The sequence below is a fragment of the Vanessa tameamea genome, chromosome 19 (genome assembly GCF_037043105.1).
Source record: "Vanessa tameamea isolate UH-Manoa-2023 chromosome 19, ilVanTame1 primary haplotype, whole genome shotgun sequence".
Classification (NCBI taxonomy): Eukaryota; Metazoa; Arthropoda; class Insecta; order Lepidoptera; family Nymphalidae; genus Vanessa; species Vanessa tameamea.
In genome coordinates this window covers 3,896,572-3,919,338 of record NC_087327.1, presented here as the reverse complement: position 1 = coordinate 3,919,338, position 22,767 = coordinate 3,896,572, and the positions used below count along the sequence as shown (strand labels likewise).

The 22,767-nt window shown below is 31.5% G+C and overlaps 2 protein-coding genes across 2 annotated transcripts in view; one reads left to right on the top strand and one right to left on the bottom strand.

The window, feature by feature from the left end:
• The window catches only part of Uxt (Uxt prefoldin-like subunit), a 313,647-nt gene that overhangs the window by 4,294 nt on the left and 286,586 nt on the right, over nucleotides 1–22,767 (top strand). The gene's annotated exons all lie outside the window — the stretch shown is intronic.
• The window catches only part of LOC113396101 (neuroendocrine convertase 2), an 89,327-nt gene that overhangs the window by 39,194 nt on the left and 27,366 nt on the right, over nucleotides 1–22,767 (bottom strand). Inside the window, exons 2-4 of the mRNA XM_026633891.2 lie at nucleotides 10,992–11,096; nucleotides 8,949–9,183; nucleotides 7,139–7,176 (exon numbers count right to left, since the gene is read on the bottom strand). Of these exons, the coding sequence (XP_026489676.1) occupies nucleotides 7,139–7,176; nucleotides 8,949–9,183; nucleotides 10,992–11,096 (378 nt within the window). The remainder of the gene's footprint in view (nucleotides 1–7,138; nucleotides 7,177–8,948; nucleotides 9,184–10,991; nucleotides 11,097–22,767) is intronic.

Genomic DNA, 22,767 nt, shown 5'->3' with positions numbered 1-22,767 from the left:
TTCTTTCAATCAAATTCCTCTTTATATAGTGAAATTGAATCCTTTAAAAGAGGTCTGTAGATTTTATTTAAGTGCACAAGAACGTGAAACGGTAGACGTAAAAAGCAATTAACAAAAGTACTTAATCTTTATTCTGTTTCAACTCTAGAAACAGTTATAAAAAGTTTTATTTAAGAATAAAATACATCATTATTCAATTAGATAATTTTATATTCATTTTATAATTAATAGCATATATAAACATAATATTTAAACTTTTTAACTTTTTCAATCAGGTAGGTATTTTATATATTTTGACCCGAGGTTCTGGATTCGAAATATTATCAGTAACTGCCCGATATCTGGAAGTTGGAAATGTCTACACTCCCGTCTCGGAAAGCACGTTAAGCGGTCCAGCAGTGCTATTCTGAAAGAAATCACTTCGTATCTCACGCGTGAAATGTTGAGACAGACATACAGTGATACGCCATTTTGATACGTGTATCCTATATTTTTTTATAATTTTTATAGTAATTGTCGTATATCACAATCTGACATTTCAAGCTTGTGTTCTGCGATGAGTTTCGAGTTTCTTGTTTCAGAATTACATAGCCTACATAGCCTAACTGTAGCCAGTGTAATCACAGGCACAAGGAACATAACATCTTAGTACCTTGGGTACCAACCTTGGGGTTGGTGGCGCATATGTGATGTAAGGAATGGTTAATATTTCTTACAGCGCCTTTGTCTATGGGCGGTGGTGACCACCAGGTGGCCCATATGCTCGTCCGTCAATCAAGGCCATAAAAAAAAGCTGTACGGGAACTCTTTCCGGTCGTTTCGGATTAACCGTCCCATCGGATTATGAAAGGGAGGTTAAGCGAAGAGTGCACCTGTGTTTACACACACTTGCACTATAATAAATTCTTCGTAGTTGGCTGACCCAAATCGACCGATATCAACATCATCATATTATTTCAAATTCCTAGCAATAATCATTATTACTGTTTTTTATCAAAGCATTGAATAATATCCAAAACTCAATTTGTAAAACCTAAGCGACCTATTAAAGCGCCAATCAAACGAGTTCGTTTGAATTTGGAACATATTCCTGATAACCAATATTATTTTTAATCTGCGAATACATCGCAATCTACCTAACAAATATGTTCTGTTATTGGCAATACTGATAAAAAAAGTATCAATATGAAATGTTACACGTGTAAATGAAAAATGTTTTATTGCATAACATTTATTTAGTTTTAGGTCAACAGCAATGCTTAATATTGTCGTGTTTCGGTTTTAAGGGTCAGTGAGCCAGTGTAACTACAACGCACAACAATTTTTATTGGAGGTGATCAATTAATATACAATAAACAAAATAGACGCAAAGCCTTTATTATGTTTAGACTAAAGTTACTGAGTTCACTATATAACATATGTAGCATATAAATATATTAAATGGAAATATAACAAATTATTATATTTTGTAAATAAAAAAGTATACAAAATGTCTAGGTAACACTTTTTGTATGAGCAACGTCTCGTTAGTAAATGCTATTTATAAAAACGCACTCAAACTCACTTGTAAACGTATTATACCATATGTACTAAATTGTTAAAATTCACTGAAACATATTAATATAATTTGAAATTTGTATGAAATTATTATTAATTTGAATACCGTTTAGGCTTTTACGATTGTGAAGTGAACTTTGCATGAATTCATAATTAATTTTAACACCATCTCGTATTTGTTCGCTTTGTACGGAATCTCGAGAATTAATATAATATCGGTGAAGACAGCACTTATCGCCTTGTGATCCACAATACTTGTAGCGGAATGAGATTGAACCACAAGAGTAGGCTAGACACTCCAAGGTCAATAAATAAATCTACAGATTATGAGTATGGGTTTTTTTATTTATTATTTTATTTACTATACAATAAACTTCTTTAACCAAAATATCAAAATCAAAATATAATTTATTCAAGTTGGATTTTACAAGCACTTTTTACAAACTATATTAAGTGAAGAACCGATTCGGAATGTAGATTCTACCGAGAAGAACCGAAGAGAAAATCAGTAGTAACTCTTTTTCAACATTCAAATATAAAGTTTTAGTTAGTTATGTACAATTATATATGTTTATAATATATCCTGCCTGGAAGTCAACAAGTATTAACTGCAGACTTACTCTGACTGAGTTTCATATGGATTTCAAAATTCAATGATGACCTCACGCGAGTCAATCAATGATGACACTACAGGCGTTTAAAGACGTTTAAATTTCGAATGAGTAGATAGTCTTAAACGTATGTGATATTATGTAATTTGATAAATTATGCATTTTCTTTCTTCCCGTATGGTCATGACTCTGTACTTCGTAAAAAACTCAAGTGGCTCCCTATTCGCATTCGCAGGAATACTCACATTTTAACTCTTCTCTATTCAATTCTTTTTAATCCAGCGACTCCCTTCTACCTCAAAGAGCGATTCAAGCTCCTAAGGGAGACTCATAAGCGCGCACTTCGCTCGAATGAAAATTTAATTTTCTCCATTCCTCCCCACTCTTTTACTATTCACGCTTCTCGGCTTTGGAATACATTATCTACCTTTAGCTATAAGGCGGGCTCAATCATTAGCTATTTTTAAAACTATGATTCAAGACTTTTATTAGTCGCTTTAATATCCATAAGCAATTGTTGTCCTTGTTTCTTTGTCTTTTTTATTTATTTTTAGTTTATTAATTTTTTTTATAATATTATATCGGTATGTATGGATTTATTTTTATTTGCAGTTGTATCTGTTTTTGTGTTTTATTTGTTTTATCTGTATTATTTGTTTTATTATATTTTATATGCAATATATGATTTAACAAAGTTATTGTACCCGTTCCTAATTTGTTTTTTACAACAAGTCCTCTGCCCAAAGGTTGCCTGGAAGAGATCGCTGTTTCAGCGATAAGGCCGCCTGTTGCATTCATGCAACTTTTGTAAATGTTAATCCTTAGATATAATGTAGCATTAAGTATTTGTGCAATAAAGCATAAATAAATAAGTTTAAAAACATAATAAACTCGATACAACTTTTATTATATATTTAATTAATAGTTTGGCGGACAGGCAAATGGACCACCTGATGGTAAGTGGTCACCAAATATTAACCATTCCTTGCATTATATCAAACTAACTCTGTACTGCTGTTTGAATTTGAATATCTGATAAGCGGAAACCTACTCAGACGGGTTTGCACAAAGCCATACCACCAAGAAACAAACCAACAAAAAAAAAATGTTTTATTATAAAACTATTTGTGATCTTTGTTTCATAAATAAAAAAATATAAAAATTAATAATTAAATTCATCCGTTCTTTAAATGGTTTATGTTATCGAAGAATCAAATAATTTCGAAAGTTGGATCATAAGTAGCATTTTAGGACACCTGTGGTTGAATAGAAACTGAAATAGGTGCACGGCAATAAGTGGCTTCCACTTCAGACACGTTTGAATGGACGGCTTATATCGTTTCTAGCCTACTTCAATGCTATGGAATACTCTCGTCGACGGCTTGCATTTCTTCGCTGTAGGTTTCAATAATAAATTGATACTTTCATTCAATAACTATATCGTATGAACTACTATTGCGTAAAGTCAAACCAGCTAGATATAGTATACAATTGCATTAATGCGTAATATTTATTATTAAGAATTCCGTTCTCGTCAACTTTTTATTCGAATACACGCACGCACGAAGAATTCAAATTTTTGTATATGGCAACATCACAAGCAAAATGTGTTGCAGTTAATCAGATAAACTTCATATTTTTTCTGGTGTTTTTATATTATGACAGAACACTTTGCATTCGTAAAAAATGTTGTGGTTGCTTTTCCATATTGCCGGAGAATATGGATACTAAATTATTTTTAAATCTTTTTATTTTTTTTAAACTCATGCTAAATTTGTTTTCTTTTTTAATTATTGCAATAACATACAATTTAAATGAATATTAAAATAAGGAAACGGATGCAACATAAGGCTTCCTTAACATATCATTTCATTAATTATATAAACTGTCAGCACAAGAAATGTAATCGTCACGGGTCGCCTGCAGATTGACGGCTCTTAAAATAATTTTAGATTCAAGAGAAATGTGAAGTAAAATAAATTAAAAACTTGTTAGCAAAATATATTTTCTTAGTTCTCGATCTCCACGATAATAAAGCATCAAGCATCAATTAGTTTCTCTTAGCACCTCTATTTTACTCCATGTCAGTGTCAAACTAGATCTGCTATTAAATGGGATATATCAAGTTCATATTTTAGGTTATTTGATAGTATTTTCTTCTATAGAGAGTTTATACTCTGTGATAGTCTTAAGTACGGTTACGTCACGTCCGACTACATTCACCAAAATGACATTTTTCTGTGTGAGTGATGGATCTGTATTAACAGAATACTTGTATGAGAAAAACTTAAGTAACTGCGTTTCTTACGTTACTAGGAAATTAAATAGTTATATATTTTCTACAAAACTACATAAAAAAAGGTAAAACGTATTAAATGAAGTTCATTTTCTTTAATCGTATTTTTTAAAAACAGAAAACCAATCGTAGAGTTATGCAAAAAATATTATGGCGACAACATATAATATCTTAATTAATGAATGAATTTAAAAATATATTTTATATGCAAGTAGGTCTTTCGGATCATAATTTCTATTTAAAGTTGGTTAGTTAATTATATCGTATATGATATCATTTATATGAAACTCGAGTATCATAATGATTTAATTGAATCATTTTGAATCATTATCTTTGTTTGTATAAAATAAATAAATCTATGTTATATATAGTGAAACTCAATAAGAAAAAATAGGAAGCTTGTTTCAAAGTGTAATGGCTCGAATAAAGAACTTATTAAAGTTAAAAATCAGCGTTAAGAGGAATTCATTTACTTATCCTTAAATATATAAAAATTGTTACTGTATAAAATTTGACCGAGTGGAATGGTGGCAAGAATTCTAGTATTTCCCAGTTGAATCGCAATTCCGATCCTCTGAGCAAAATACAAATCAGACCTCCTGTCACCAGTGGAGGCAATGAGGCGAGGTGTTATACTTTTAATGAAGCTTTTTGAAGGAATTGGAATTTAAAAATTCCTATAACGACTGATGCACCAAATTATTATTACACTTACGCAAAAACATTTATTTAATTTGATTTATATCCTGTCCCTGAAAATGTGTTAAAAATTTCAAACAAATCGGTTATGTAGTGCATACTAAAAATGAAGTTTCAAGACGTGGTCATAATAACAGGTGCAATTATAAAAGCTTGTAAAATATAAATGTATATCCTTTAAATATATGTAATTATGAGTGAATCAGTTAAAAAATTAAACAATGCGTATATTACTTTCATTACAGTGACCTTTAAGAACAAATTACTTAAGCAAATACATTATTAAGCAGCATTTTCTTCTTGTTTGTTAATAAAGGATTTAATTTAAACTTCTTTTGTAAGGTCTTAGCGCTAAAGAAGCGAGATTTAACGCATAAATTATAAAGGTTTTCATAACTTAACTTCCGAAAAATAATTATATCCTGCCGAGACATAACAACATACAAATATAAAAATATGTATATGTATAAATATGTATATGTATGTATATAACAGCCTACATACATGTGGTGCCAGAAGTGATCTTACTGACTGAACCACTGGTAGATTTTGAGTTTCTTCTGGATTGAATAAATATTTTGAATTTATTTCGTTGGAACCCCGATCTTTACCAGAAGGCGACGCGGAATGAAAGGACACGTACACAATATGCTTGGTATACGAGGTACGGAACGCGTAACATAACTTGAGAATATCGGTCAGTCGTCCGAAAATATTTCTGTACTTTCGAATATAATATTTAAAACAATATTATATTATTATGACGATATTAAATATATACCCGTTATAATATATTAATACACATTATATTTCATAATGAAAAGCCGACTTTAATCATTTATCGAATTTATATGATATGTTTATAATATATCTTGCGTTCGGCGATGAAGTGTGTCTAATTTCAATGAAACTCTGATGGCAGAAATTCATATGAATGTACTCCAAGACATTCTCCTCAAAGGAAGTGGATGCCTTAGCCCAAAGTAAGTTCTTTATTTAACCAAAAGTCAGGTAGAGCGTGCATACATTATGTAATAAATAGTGGTTTTCTCTCAGTGGGTGAAATTCAACTGTAACTCATTGCTAATAAAAATGAGACTCATAGAAGTATTAAGTAAAAAAAACAAGGAAATGTCAAAAAATTCGTTATAGGTTTTTTAACTTTGCCAACTAAAAATATTTTGATTCCATTAAAAAAAAATTGAATTGAATATGAATGTTAACAAACAACGTTTTGATCATGACATCGGCAGAATATTTCGCAATCAACCAGCGTAGACAGCCAGAAAAGGAAAAAAAAATGTTTCATTTTATTTTGTTTTGTATCTGTAATACATATTTTTCATACATTTTGCCTTTCTAGTTTTCTCCATTTAAACTTCTCAGTGTCAAATCTCACCGAAACTGCGCGCGCTCAATATCCTTGAAAGGGGTACGAAGTTTTCTCTTCACGTAATAATATATTGATAACTAAGGTATAGATATATGTAAATAAACATCTTACATTACAAAAAAAACATTTAACCCAATTTACGGACACGAAAAAAATGATCTACTTATAATAACGACAAGAACGTATCATACTTGACTCAAACTCTGCACAAAAGAGGTCCTTCGGAAAAGTTTTTTACCTCGCTTAAAATACGAGTAACAATTAACACCTCATCTCTTCTCTGTTGTTGAAAAGGGAGCTATTTCTTTGTTCACTCTGAGAATCTGAATTACTTTTTAGGTCGTATTGTTCATACACGCCGTCAGACTTAATTAAAAATATATTTATCGCTGACGTTTTTGCTGTTCTTTTAGGGCTGAGTTTTCTTTCTGTGTCGTTTTCGGCAATCAATTTCTCTTACAATAATACTGGTTCTATTGATTAATTTTTTTTGCGTCGAACACATTTGTTACATAATTCGAAATAAACCATTTCAATTTTGTGTTTATAAAAAAAAATGTAAATTTTGATATTAATACTTACATAATTGTATTTCAGATCTGGATGCATGTAGTCGACTCCTGTCAATAAAAAAATATAATTAATAAAAAATTAAATTTACAAATATCACAACTGGCAACTATTTTATTACAAACATTAAAAAAATTATATTTAAAACAAATTGTGTTTTTTTTTTCGATATTAAATTTTCTTTAACTTAGCTGACATAGACGAAGGCAATACTTTAAAAAATAACGATTTTATTATGTAGTTTAGTGGATGTAGTCCATTGAAATGTTACATTGACTGAAAATTTTGAATTAGTCTCGGAGATATAGTTAAAAATATGTTTCCACCTCTTTTTTCAAGATGGCGGGCGGGGGACAAGGGCGGCAACCCCACAAACTTGGGTTTAAGGTTGTATTGACACCCCCTACATTTCCCACAAATAAAATTGCGTCCTCTAGAAAATGTTCAGTTTGACTCTAAAATTGTAACATTTCAATGGACTAATGGTTAATTAAGAAATGGTATCTTTTTCTTTCAAATGTGAAATCAGTAATGTCAGAAACAGGGAAATAAATAATAGACAAAGGAACCACTTATATGTAAGGCCCTTAAGGAAAGAAATTGTTAAAGGAAACAATTACTACATTTGAACTTAAATAAGAGTTTCATTGTTTGTTTGACGCGCGTCTATAAAAAGATCTACCATATCAATTTTAAAATAATATTATATGATATTATTATTATATAACTTTATACTTTCGATAGCCTATTCATTGAGGCTTAGTTATTACAGTTCTACGGTTGTATCACAACTACTATATAACAAGTTTTTAATGTTACAAATAAGTTACTAAAGTGAAATGACCTTAGTTTCAATTGTTATATCTATAATTTAGAAAACAAGCTACTAGATTTATCGCAGACAAAAAACTATCTTAAATATATAATAATCAATAGTCTGATCACAAAAGCCGATAAATTGAGAGATACTACAAAGTACGCCAGACGACCTAGACTTAAAAAGGGCAACCCGCGCCGAGTATAAGATTGAAAGTTTGATATTTTCAATCGTTAACATTATATTTAATCCATTTAATAGTAAAAAATCTTAAAAATAGTCCTTAAATTTGAAATATCTTCTGGAATTTATTCCACCACTAAAGGTAAATAAAATGCCCCACTGCTGAACTAAAGCTTCCACTCCTTTTGAGGAGAAATCTAGGAGCTTATATCGTCACCCTGCTCCATGCATGCATACGAGCTGGTGAATACATATCCATATTTCCTCACGATTCCACATTGAAGGGAGCCATGTAATGAAAAATGTATGCTCTCGGGGTGAATTCTTAAGAGACTAATGAAAGGGTGATGCTACACATCTCCACATGGGGGAAGATAGAGTTTACGATATACAACTATACTATAACTTACGGTAACAATACAACAATAAAAACTCCAAAGAAACTTTCAAACCGAATTCGACCTCTTAATGTTCAAATCAAGAATAATATTATTTCATTGGAATAACTTTGGTTATAAAAAAGCACTCTAAATAAGCTTTTTGCTTAACAAGCAAATTAATGAATTAAAATGGACCTTGTATATGATTGTTTATTCACCAGAAGCATGTGAGTTAAAGAAGTGTCAGTGAAATTTCTGATAAATCGGTTGTGTTGAACGGTGTAGATATAATTTTAGTAGAAACTTCATTAAAAGAAATACAAGCAGATTAGAATGCAGCATGATGGAATAAGCTCCAAACCTACTCCTCCTTAGCCCAGCAGTGGGACATTTACAGGATTACTTACTTACATTTTAGATATTAACATATTTAAAATCTTACCATCGTCCATAATCGCGGTGGTCACATTAACCCCAGTGTACCCCTGAGCCCAGGCCGCTTCGACATTCAAATCCAACTTAGGCTTTCCTCCGTTCTGACCAGTATTCTTCAAGTACCATTGCAGAGGGAAATAGGGGTCACGTGGCTCAGAGGCTGGCACAGTTTCCGGCAAGCGAAGAGGGCGGAAACCTCGCTTAACACGCTTGAAACCAGTCTGTTGAACCGCTGTGTGAACCTAAAAATGAATTGCTTTTTAGTAAAGGCTATATCCAACAGACATAACCGTCAGAGAAAAAAAAAACATTAGAGTATAAGCGAAACATTCTTTTTCTTTTCTTTTCTTACAAGGATGCCATTGTTTACTAGGATAGCTCATACCAAGTGTTATAGACCTGAAGAAGTTGTTGTATAGAGTCCACTTAAAATTAGTATTTTCTTTAATAATACTAAAATTTCGACTGTGATGGTGCCCGGAATGTAATGAATGTAAACTCATGCAGGCACATAAAAAACGTAAATCCAAGTGATAAATAATTATTGTTTTCACACAATAACAAAAAATATATTTTCGTTATTTGAAACAGCCTGGAGGAGCAGCCTGGAGTTAATTACACATCTTTCGAATGACATGATCGATCTCATTCGAAAGATGTGCAATTAACTCAGAGGTTAGTCATTTCTATGAACGGAATGGGTAATATATATAAACAATTCCTTTCGCGAGATTAATCAAATTGTTTACGTAGAAGTTCCTATTTTTTTATTTTTTATTTCACAGGATACTATTAATGAAGACGTTCAAAGTTAATAAAAGCTACTTGAAACTAGTTATATTTTTCTAGTTATCTTAAATTTTATATGCAACTAGTTTTAGAGTTTCGTCTTCAGGAGTCAGGCATTAAAGTAGCCTATGGTTTAATTGGAGTTCAAGCTTATACAAAATTTTATCAAAATCGGTTCAGTAGTTCGGCCTTGAAAGAACAACAGACAGACATTCTCATTTATTATATCGGTACAGATACATCGCAGCATACAATATAAATACTCTCAAACAAATACAATGATTGCATAATATGTTACTTCATTATGAGAGTTGAAGTAGATCGAGTAGAAAATGGATTACACCCGCCTTGAACACGGTAAAGTTTAAAAATAAAAAATTAATCCCATAATGTGTTTCTAATCCGCTTAAAGTTTGCAAACATTTACCTCTTTATTCAATCTTTTATAGAAAAATAGCCTTTTTATCTTAACGTATAAGAATGTTAATGGTATGAGAACCGATCACTTAATATGCAATGTTCAGATCTTTGTTGCGTGTTCTTTCTTTTAAACACAAAGTAATTTTGTTTAAGAGTTAGTATTTTCTTTTGTCGGAAGACCTATACTAACATTTTATTTTATGATGCATTATAATAAATTTACTGAAGGAAATTAACATGCATATATTTAAAATATATATATATGTAAAACGCGTCTTATGGTAGTCGCTACAAATAGGTAACAGTCAAAAGGCTAAAAATCAAATATGTATAATAACATTATAGTATGAGTAATATATAGAGCTTTACTAATTCAAATACGAATACAATAATTATTTCCTGTATATTCTAAGGTTGGCAAAATTGGAGTGTAGAGTTAAGGAGAAGTATCTTTGTGTATATATAGTGTCCCACAAAATATATTAAAATTATATAAATAGAAGGGTCTAAAACTCACTCTACCAATTCCACTCTCACCGAGTAGAGTGACACGGTATAAGTCAGAGAAGGTTAGACATGCGCATTCAAAAGGCATTATTTTCCAATTATTCTCGTAATCAAATTTGGAAATACTACTTAATATACGTAAATAATTACAGGTATCATACTTTCGGTTGGTCTGTTCTGGGAATTTATGGGATTTATTCCATACATTTCTGTACAATGTATTTCGGGTGAAGGCCCTTTTGAGATATTTCTCCTTACTTCTTTACTGTTGGTAGAGAAGGCTTTTATTTTAATATTCTAACTAACTATCCCAATATGTTATCATTTAACTTACTAATGGATGACGTTTCAGCAGACGAGTGTGCGCAATAGATCTGCGCGGACGCGCTTGAGGTAGACCGCGATGCGCAAAGTGCCATTCTGTGTCAGAGCCGAGAACCTGCAACAAAAATACAATTATTCATTATTAAATGGCATATATCTTTTTTGATATTAACAAGAATAATATATCAAAGTAATACCGAGTGATTTAATTATAAAAAAAAAACATATCGCATCTTTAGTATTTAATCATTTATCTATTATTTACTTATAACTAAATTTCCGTTGTTCATAATAATACAATTGAACAATGATGAACCATTATAGTCCAGAGCTTAAAACATTATATAATCAAATGAGAATACAGATCACCAATACTAAGTAGCTTAAGAATTTCTTCTATATTGGACGATAAACGTCGGAGAGAAATTAATTGAATAAGGAATTATAAAGAGACGTCTATAAAATATATAATGATCAATTGGAACCTTGTCTATGTAACCGTCACAACTGTCATGATATGTACAATATACAACTGTCATATTATACATTAATACCATCTGCTCAACTCCCTTAATAAACGAGCTACCCAAGGAAAAATATTTTGTCAAATCGTACTGTTAAATATTTACCGCATTCGGATGAACAAATACTTCAGCATTATTTTTTTTTTGTATCAGTTATGTTTTAATATAGGAAAGTATATTAAAAAAAGTTATATTCAAATTTAAAAACGACGTTTATTTATATAGCGTTTCAAACCTTATTTACATAAAATTATTTTCCATATACAAGCAATTTGTTAACACCAAAATAAGCACAAATATCCCTCGAAAACTACGTTGACATTTGTTTTTGTGGTTTTATTAACATTAAACATTTCAACTATATGTAAATAATACATTCCAAACTGAGCAAGCCAATCGTTTACACGAATAACATAATAGAATGAAACAAACTTTGTGTACGTAAATTCTCACAAGAGATCTTTTCCTCGGGAATTCTTATTAAACTGTAAATAGATCTTACGAAAAAGAACAAATAAATCAAGTATATTGTTTGTTTCAAAGAACAATAATTCAGACAAATAAAATATTATATTATGTTAAAACTATAAATTGACAATAATTTATGTTCCGACGGGACCATTGGGGATTTTTTTGAAGACCTTTTTAAGATTTACAATACTCTAGAACAATATTTTGATCTATCTCGTAGGGTTCAGTCAGCGTTTGCAATGTAAGCGAAAAAAAATGTGTTTATTTACGACATCACTTTAGAAACCTCTAAAATAATCAGTGTTTCACTACTATATTGTGCATGTATTTAACATATAAACTTTCTCCTTGAATCAATCTTTTGAAAAAATCGCATCACAATCCATTGTGTATAATTAAGAACAAAGCATACACAAGGACAGACAGCGGTAATCGACTTTGTTTTATACTGTGTAATTATATTTTATAGTTTTTTATTTAAAAGTTTTTATGTTATTTGATTTTTTTAATGCCATTTATCCTTATCTATATAAATCTCATCTCAATCTATATCCAAAGATGCCTACGATCCGAATAAACACGTCGTACGTAATTGTATAAACTTTGAAAATTAACAATAACAAAAGACAATTTTTCCGTAGTTCAACGGATGCTTCGGTTACTATGGAAAAATACTAAATCAACCAATAAAACAGGTCTTGTTTTTTCTTGTAAAACCAAGTAAATATCAATAAAAGCTACATACGATCGTAAACAGAAAGCAATAAAACAAAGATAACGTAGGCAGAGAGCCTCAGATCTTTAGAGGCTTCAATCGTGTTTCAGTATAAAACATGTACTTCCGCTATTCCCTCCTATTTATTAGCGGCAAACAATTCTCATAGCGACAGACAAATGAAAACGAACTTTATCACCAAGCATTAAGGTCTAAGAGGCAGTTATTTTTATAGCCACGAACAAAATCGTAAAGGCTTAGCGAAAATGTTGTTTTGACGAATATTTTTGCACGAGCTGAATACGAAATGATTGCTGAAGGCTCTAACAAGGATTTGTGCGTCAATAAATAATTAAGACTAATTGATACTAACCTAATTGGGATTTTATTTTCAGAGATTTTCGTAAACATATTTTGTTAAATGTTTATTTTTCAGTACTGAGTTATCGTACGAGTATCTGATAGTTTAAATTACTATAGACAATTTTATCCTAATTACGTGCTTGGTGCTTATGCATCGGGTTTTTCCGATTTTTCCTTCTTTATGTAGTAATTTGCCAGCATTTGCCACAAAAAATCCGAATATAATATTTTTTTTCATCTACTTAGACGTATTTAGCTATGTCTAACTAAATATACAAAATGGATTATTTTATGTTACGAAACTGTCATGCGCTGTCATGTAGAGAGATGACCTCACCCACACTTGTGCATTGCGAGGCGTGTAATTACTATATAATAATCGTAATAAAAAATAATCTATGTAAGAAAAACGAATGAATAAAACGAACAGGTTTGTAATAATACGTAGTCTTTAGTGTCTTTGAATATTGATAATGTCAAAGTACATTTTTTCGTCATTTATTTATTTTTAGAGTTCCGTACTTCTGAAGGAAAAAAGGAACCCTTATAAGATAACTTTGTTGTCGTATATCTGTCTATCAGTTCATATGTCTGTCCGTGAAGACCTTTTATCACAGGAACGTGTAGAGTAGTAGTGTAGAGGTATAAATCAATACCAAATATTGAGTTCTGTCCCTTGGAGCTGTGAAAAATAAAACGTCATTTATCTATGCAATCAAAACATTTATAATTTTAAACATGTCGCATTTTCCATACAATCGCAAAGGGAATCAAAACCTGTAGGCTATTTTCCGTTCACCTAGAATCGTTGGTAAATCGTTTAGTATTGTGTGATGGTACGGAACTCACAGTGCGCAAATTCAACTTCGACTTGTCCAATTTTTGTATTAAATTGTCTTGCCCCAAGAGATATAAAAAAGATTAACGATCATCTTGGGCCTGTGATGCTTGAAGTTTGACATTTTTTATATATTGATACGAAGAGAAAGCACTTTTTATTGTCATATTACACGACGAAAAACTAGTACTAGAGTATACCGAGAATAACCGAACAGAAATTCAGTAGTAACTTTTCATCATTAATCATATTCATGTAATACATAAGCAGCCTGTAAATTTCCCACTGCTGGGCTAAAGCCTCCTCTCCCTCTGAGGAGAAGGTTTGCAGCATATTCCACCACGCTGCTCCAATGCGGGTTGATGGAATACACATGTGGCAGAATTTCGTTGAAATTAGACACATGCAGGTTTCCGTACGATGTTTTCCTTCACCGCCGAGCACGAGATGAATTATAAACACGAATTAAGCACATGAAAATTCAGTGGTGCTTGCCTGGGTTTGAACCCGAAATCATCGGTTAAGATGCACGCGTTCTAATCTCGGCTCGTTATTCATGTAATAATCATAATATACAATGAAAGATATATCGTCCAAAAAATACGACTAAATCCAAGCTTTCTGTATGAATTTGAACAGAGTTTTAAATTTATTCATTGTTGAATGTAAAGGATACTTTTATCCGTTTCTCGAAGTCGATAACTTGGTGCTACAACTTTTTATGTCAAATAACTGGTTAGTGGTTAAAATAGGTTGACTGACAATTAGGTCACATTATGTAAGTGGTCACCGCTGCCCGTGGAAATTGGCACTGTAATATCAAACATTTTTCATTTCACCAATGCGCCTTAATCTTGGGAAATAAGATGTTATGTTCCATGTGCCTGTAGTTACCCTGGCTCACTCACCATTCAAACCAGAACACAACAATACTATGTTGTAGTGTAATGCTATTTGGCGGTAGATTATATGATGAGTAGGTGATACCTACCCAGGGTTTACACTGAACTCTACATTCAACCAAAAGTAATAAATTATTTTAGTGTGGATAGACATAATATTGCTGTTAACATATTGTGATACCATCTTATTTTATTCCCGAAGGGGTCACTAGCTTGTTTTATAAGAACAAAAAGTTATTATGAAAGGTTTTACTCAAAAGTAAAATACTATGATACTATGAATATAACCAAAATGCCTGCTAATAAAAATAGACTAGATTTTTAATTATAGTTGGCTAACCAAACTTTCCTAACCACGGATGTATGTAGCTAAGATAAGTCAAGTTTCGAAGCACTGAAGAATCCATTGTAAACATTCTCTAACATTAGCTCAACGTTTTGTTGTCTTACATTCGGTAAGGTAAAACAACACATTATTTGTGTTTCCGTTTATAAACCATTAACATAGAATGGTACAACATAATAACTAAAAAATAAGAAAGGACCCAAAATATACCCCTGTGAAACGCCCATTTTAACACAAACCTGGAAGATGTAGGTATGGAGTATTGGTATCCAGAGCTATTTTCTTCACGATAACGATAAACTTTCAATAAAATCCTTTAATGCACCACACAATCGAATGCTTTATAAATATCTCAATACATACTTAAGTCAGTCGAGGCATGATACCAATTGAAATATTTCCCTTATAAAAATATATTTCGCTTTAAGTAACAGCCCATCAATGTCACACTACTGGGCAAAAGTCTCATCTCTTATTAGATCATTTAGCTTAAGCTTGAATTTCCTTCGAGATGATCCAATGCGAATTGGTGTACAAATCTGATTGCAGCAGATTGTTCATAATCTTTTTCCTAACTCGCAGAGCATATAGAATTATAAAATGAATTCTATTCACTAGTATTTAATTCACACGATATATAAATATATGTAAAACCACGTATGAAGTGTTTCTGATATAAAAAATTCAAGGGCTCCTGAATTATAATTTTTTTCAAGAGGTAGCTCAATTTTTGACGGAATTTATAAATATCCAGCGAGAATTAATCTGATATCACCCAGGGACCAATGATACATGGAAAGTTTAAAGGGCATTCGGTTTTAAAGGATCATATTTCGGTAACTTCAATTGATATTACTATTGATATAAGGAAAAATATCCAGTAAATAAAATAAATTGATTGAGTTACACCTATGTCTTACGTAAATTGTACTAACTTAATCAAACTTCGTTTTATCATATGTTAGTCCGCCCAGGGTTCCGCCCGCATCAAGGAGGGAGAACCCTATAGAATTAGTTAAGATATAGGTTTAGATTTTGCTAGTAACTAGGTATCATTTACAATATTACAAATTAGCCATCTTCAAAAAGAAGGAGGTTACCAATTCGCCCTTGTTTTAGAATGTGTATGTTCTTTTATAATTTTGGGCTATTAAGAAGAAATTTTGATTATTCTTTGAGTTTTCTTTAAGAACTAAATAAAGATAGAATGTTTATAAGATTTGACACTTGACCGTAAAGTTTTTGTTTATTATATATTATTAACTGTTTTAAATGACTCTCGTGTTATTGAAAGATTTTTATTTGACATAAATTTAAATATCTCCATGCGTACGACTGAAAAAAATATAAACATATCCAATATAAATCTGCAATCATCTTAATTAGTGGGTCTCCCGCATTCATTCATTTCAATAGATTTTTTAGGAATTTCGAAACCTATGACAGGTTTTGTTTTGAATTCATTTCATTGTAAGCTGCAAGTCACTCATCTACATTTGCCGCCAAAATAATGAAACCTTTTTTTAAATGATATTTTTAAAGTAAAATAGTATATATTAGTTAAGTTAGAATTGGTGTTTGTCGATAACAATTTACTTTATATTTGTTTACATTTTTCATTTTTTTCTTATACAGCCGTAGTACTGTTCTCTAACCGGCCAGTACCTATTATCCACCCTCTAAAGTTAATTCTTTGTTAAATCGTAACAATTTAGTACATTGCATTTACGAATCCTCTTAATTTTTCTGCACATCTCTTCAAAATGAGACCATGACCGATTCTTTATGCGTAGCTATCATTCCATAATCACTGGGACAAAAATTGACTTACGCTATTAATATATAAAATTGTTAAAATGTTCATGCAACAACGTTGGTGTGCGAGTACGTGTGGGACTACCTATTCCATAAAATAAATCGAGTTGGCGTGGATGAAATTTTGAATTTGAACGCGACATCCGAAAGTAAAATTCATCCAAACAATTCCTCGGAACATACCTACCCCGTGAAAAATGTATCGTTCGTGTATTAAAACCAAATTCTTAATTTTATTTAATTCACTAGATTTGACCTCAAAACACAGATCAAGTCGTTAAAAAAACAAAAAAAAATCTAAAACCGAATATCGGCGGCCATTATCAAAGACCATATAACTATTCTTAAGTATTAAAGTATATAAACAAGTGCGCTAGAAACACTCACGACCATTGTACAAACACGACGAGTTAAGATAAGCTTAAAACACCGAGTTTCCGACTCCTCAAAGTCAATATTCTTCCCGGGGCAAACTATTCTATAATTATTTTGTGCAATTCCTTTTTAATAATTTTCAAACACGGGCCTGTGAATTTATATCAAACAATTCGTATATATTCATTGTAATTCACCCCATGCTCGTTGGTTGTGCAGCATTTTGGAATAAGCTTCAAACGAACAAGAGAAGAGAAGACTAGCAGTGGCCTGAGAGTGCCCAGTGGTATTACACTATAATTCTTAAGGAAGGATTGCGAACTCAACCCAGGCAAGCCAAACCATTTTATAGTATTTTTTATAAAATTATTTCCACAATGTTCTATACCAAACATTTAAACCTTCAAAAATTTACTTATGTGTTGTCCGATCCACTGCTGGGTGTTTCTAATATTTATTCAGTTAGTTATATAGTTTCGTGTGGCTTCATTTCCACTCAGCATCGCAATCGGAATTCAATGTTAACCATCTTTATGTCACGTGAGTCACACGTGTGTCATGGTTATTGTTTCACTGTTCTATCTGCTGGACAGAGAAGTTATGAATTAACTTTTGAGCTTTCTTATAACTTATACATAGCTATGAAATTAAATATGTATGTTTAATATATATAGTTACTAGCTGAACTTGCGGCTTTACCCTTGCGACATTTATAAAACCTTATCTGTAGCACATAAACCGTCACGCTAAATTTTACGAGGGTTGAAATAAGAAAAGTGGCCTTTGTTCTCCTCCGAGACTCAAACTACCTCCATACCAAATTTGAAGAGTTAACAGACAGAGTTACTTTCGCATTTATAATATTAGTATGGATATGAGTTTTATCGTTATGTAGCTGTTGTTAAACAACGCTGTCATCAAAATTGATAATGAATATATTAATTTAAATATAATTTGTGAAACATAAATATTGCACAATAAACAAAACATCAAATATAACACAACTCTTCCGTAATTCCTATGTACGTATTATCAACTGTGAAACCAAACTTTAATAAAATAAAATCTCTCGTATCCATTAGGTATTTCTACGGCTTTTAATGAAACGAACGTTGAAAGGGAACAATAGAAAATTCCCCTCGAGATAATGAGCCACAGAATCATTTAATTATCTGTAATGGTTCACAGGACATCCGAGATAGAGTTTTTTTTCTCTTTCTCTTAAGGGATGTGACATTACGCGATAATCAAGCCTTAGAGTTTCAGATTTATACTATACTAGCTAACTCGTCCTGACTTCGTACCGGTAAAATGAAGTTTTCTTCAAACAGAAACACAAGAATACTTAATATATGTGTTTTGCGATAGAATATCTGATTAGTGAGATGGCACAAAGTCATACCACCAAGTAAATTCTAATTGTTTTAATTAACAAAGTAAATTAAGAAGATATAAAAATATTATCAGATAATATCTCGATTAACTGATTAAATATTAATTGTTTACCCTTAAACAAGTATGTGCTATACAAAAATAAAAAAGCACTGTACAAATTGTTACCGCATGGAAGAGGAGCTAGCAACATTTCCCAATAGAATCGTAATTCCGATTCTCTGGACGAAAGAGTAACAGTTGTTTATTATTGCTGTATTCTTTTATTTTAATAAAATAAGTCATATTATCAATACATTTTTCTAAAAATTATAAACTCCTGGCTTACTAACTGTAAGCGAGTATCAGGTAGAAATAGCATATAGGTATTGATTTTTATACACACTTCGTGTTGCAAAGAAATATGATTTAACGCGTCTTCTAATTTATTCTGTATGCTGATATTTAAACCTGTACAAAGCGACGTTTTAGAATATTGTACCAATGTCAAGGAAACTATAATTATCATAGGTATAATAGTTGTGTTGGGGTTAAAGAACTGTAGGCAAGACTTTAAGACGCCAACCTACATTTGTAAACGAAAAGGCTACGCGCGTGCGAATTTACTTCGCTTTTAAATTAAATGAACTATAACCATAGCCACACACATATACACTTATGAATCTACATGCATGCACACATATAAATGTCCTTTTATTCGTCAACTTTCATGTGTACTGTTGTGTAGGTTGGCCCATAATTAAACTCCTTACAACAACAAGTTCTTGCTGGAAAATGAAGCCATAGGTCAATTCAATTATATTGAAGTATTCACTTCAATTCGAGAAGTTTCGCCTATGTACGTTTACGTGTGTATATTATTATCTGAACTCTGATTACATAAAATCACTACCACGATTTCATTAATATAAAAGAAATATAAAATACTTATGAAAGGAAATTTCTGAAACGATACCTCCATCTCGAGATCACGGTCACCTTTTAAGGATAAAAGAACTGAAGGTAAGATATTTCTTAACTCGAGAAACAATTTATTTGACGTAATATTTAGACGGGCACTTCTAACGTCAGTATTAAATAAGCATAGCTATTATAAATCGTGGTTATTATTTTTACATTTAAAAAATCGTCATCGTGCACTCCGTTAAATTTAACGCTTAACAAAAATAAAAAGCTATTAAGCTTTTAATTTTTAAAATAATATATATAAGCTTAATATTTTGCGTTAGTAGATATATCGATTGAGAACAAACTCTAAACTCTCTGCAGAATACGAGAAATCTCAGAATGTGATAAGCGACATTAAATATAATAATAAAATTATAATATTTGAAGGACGCATTAGAATAGTACCGTAGGTCGGTTTTTAGCATTAAGATACGAATACTTACAGAATTATACTGCAGTACCTACTTATGCTGATAAAATAAATTTAATAAATTAAAAGCAAAAAAAAAACATTTAAAAAATAATAATATTTAAATGCTCTAAAAGAAAGAAAATAAAATATTCCTTTAATATTTTAACTATCAACTTATAACCTCATCATACACAATTTATATGATCATAAAAGCTTGTCCCATATTGTAGAAGTGTATAAAAAATACCTATTCCGCCATCTTGGATGGTCCGCCATATTGGATTTAGGACGACGTCACAGCTTATCGTGTATTGTCATCCAAATTAAACGTGTATACAAAATTCCAGCTCAATCGGTTGAAGATATCTGCTTCAAAATTGAGTAGCAAGATTTCACCCGAACAAACAAGCATACATTGCAAGTTAAATAAAAGCTTAGAAAAAAACATTTGTATAAAACCAAGACCTGAAAGAAAGTTTATTAGAGTAAGGCACAATTATATATTTATGATATTAAATAGAAATACAATGGATAAGTGAAAAAAAAATCGAGCTTTAAATTCACTAAAACACAAAGTGAATAATTCTAATAGGATGATTTAAAAAAAAGTTAATTGTTAAATGTAAGTTTCTACAGTAATTACCGTCGTTTTATTATTCATGGACCTTCGCGATCATTAATTTGTAGCTTCTTTGACGTATGATCCTTGTTACAGATACTATATTGCTACTGTCAGCAAAAGGTTGTATATGAAAATTAAGAATATGAGCTCCTTAAAGTATCATATTCAAGTTATTTTTAATTTAGGAACTTAATAGTTTAAAAAAGTACCCTTATATACTAGAATATATTTACAATTCAAATAAAATTATTTTCAAAAAAAAAAAATTAAATAACTTTAAACGTGATACAGCATATTTAAATTATTCTGAAAGAACCAACTCGGAGATTAAATTTCAGAAAGTGGTGTACAAAATTGACATTATAATATATAAAGGATAATGTTCCCCTGACCGATTTTTTCGCGCAGGCAACAAGGCAGTCAGGCCCAGGTCGTAGCGGTAGTAAGCGGAAGCGATCCTTTGACGCCCGCCGACGAACAGAGAGGGTACCGCTGGTTTTTTAGTGGATATTCCAGCTCGCTACATGTTCTAGACACCGGCGAGATCCACATACCACATTCTCACACTTCAAATGCAAGAAAGGCGTAACGCGATATTCCAGCGGCAAAAAAAGTGCAGGATCAAATGTATAACACACTTTTTGTGACACGGTAGCTTAACACTGCCAACGTCCTAGTTCCAAACTAACATTGATATTTTTTTACGAATACAAATAACTTTAATAGGAAATAATAAACATACTAAATGTTTTTTGGCGAGCCTTGGGATTAAACCTGACACTTGGCGGCTAACGGCATATACGTAGCGAGATCTATCAATCGATTTATTTATTTAACTGCAATTTTATTAATAGGTTTTATATAATTATTTATATCACGTCCGCTAAGCCTTCCTTGACGGTCACATTTTTTTCTATAGAAAACAAACCACAATATGATGATATTGTGGTCATCAAAAAGATGTTTTTGATATCTCACTTCGAGTCAAATTCGTTTCATATAAATAGCTTTCTTGATTTTGACAAGCGCACAAAGACGTGGCGAGCTGAAAATTAATTTCATTATCTTCGTTATTATTATAAATTATATTACTTATCCCTTTGTGTCAGATGTGAAGATAAGCCGTGACGGGAAAGGTCGTGCTTTGTTAAGACGTATAAAATAACTGGCTTCCCGCCCCGACTTCGTACGACATTTCCTTCGTACATTTTTCCTGCTCAAAGTTGAAATTTGCAAATATCCATTTTCCTTAGTGAGCGTCTAAATCGTGAAAGGAATAAGTATGCTAAGTTTCAAGTCTTGTTGGGTAAGTTGTATTTTGCTTACATATTTTCGAAGGGATTTCCAGATGGAGGATTCCGGGCGATGAAAAATTGGTTAATAACTCACGTTACTAGAAGTAAAAATAAAGGATAAACTGGACAAACGCCGATATCACCGCCGATCACATACATAAATGAAGCACATTCAAAATTCAGTTCAAGCCCGGGTTCGAGACCGCGATTAAAATCCACGTGTTCTATCCATTGGGCCCTCACAGATTACATTATTTAATATATTGATAGAAAATATTTATATATCGCGACATAGGTACACGCGTTGTTGAATATTAATAAATTAATGTTTAGTTTGATATTATGAAGCAGTAATAATTATGTACCCACTTAGTAATACAGTGGATTTCATTTATTACGACTTTGGTTATAGCGACCATTCGTCTATAGTGAGGTTAATTCTAAGTCCCTTGAATTAAAGCATACTATAGTATGTACAAACATATGGCTATAGCGACTTTGGATGTAACGTCGAGTTCGGGCGTAGTGACTGTTTTTATTGAATAGTTTGTAATAAATTCTTGGAAATCCCATGCAGATGTTGCGACCGGAGTCGGCCGCCAAAGTCACAAAAGAGCTTTCTTATCTTTTGTTTATAGATATTAGCTAGGTAATTATATATAATAGCCAAATATGGAACGCAGACGAGACAGGTTTGTTTTTTAAGCTAACGCTCGAAAAAACATTGAAAATTAAAGGAGAAAAGTGCGTAGATGGAAAATTATCAAA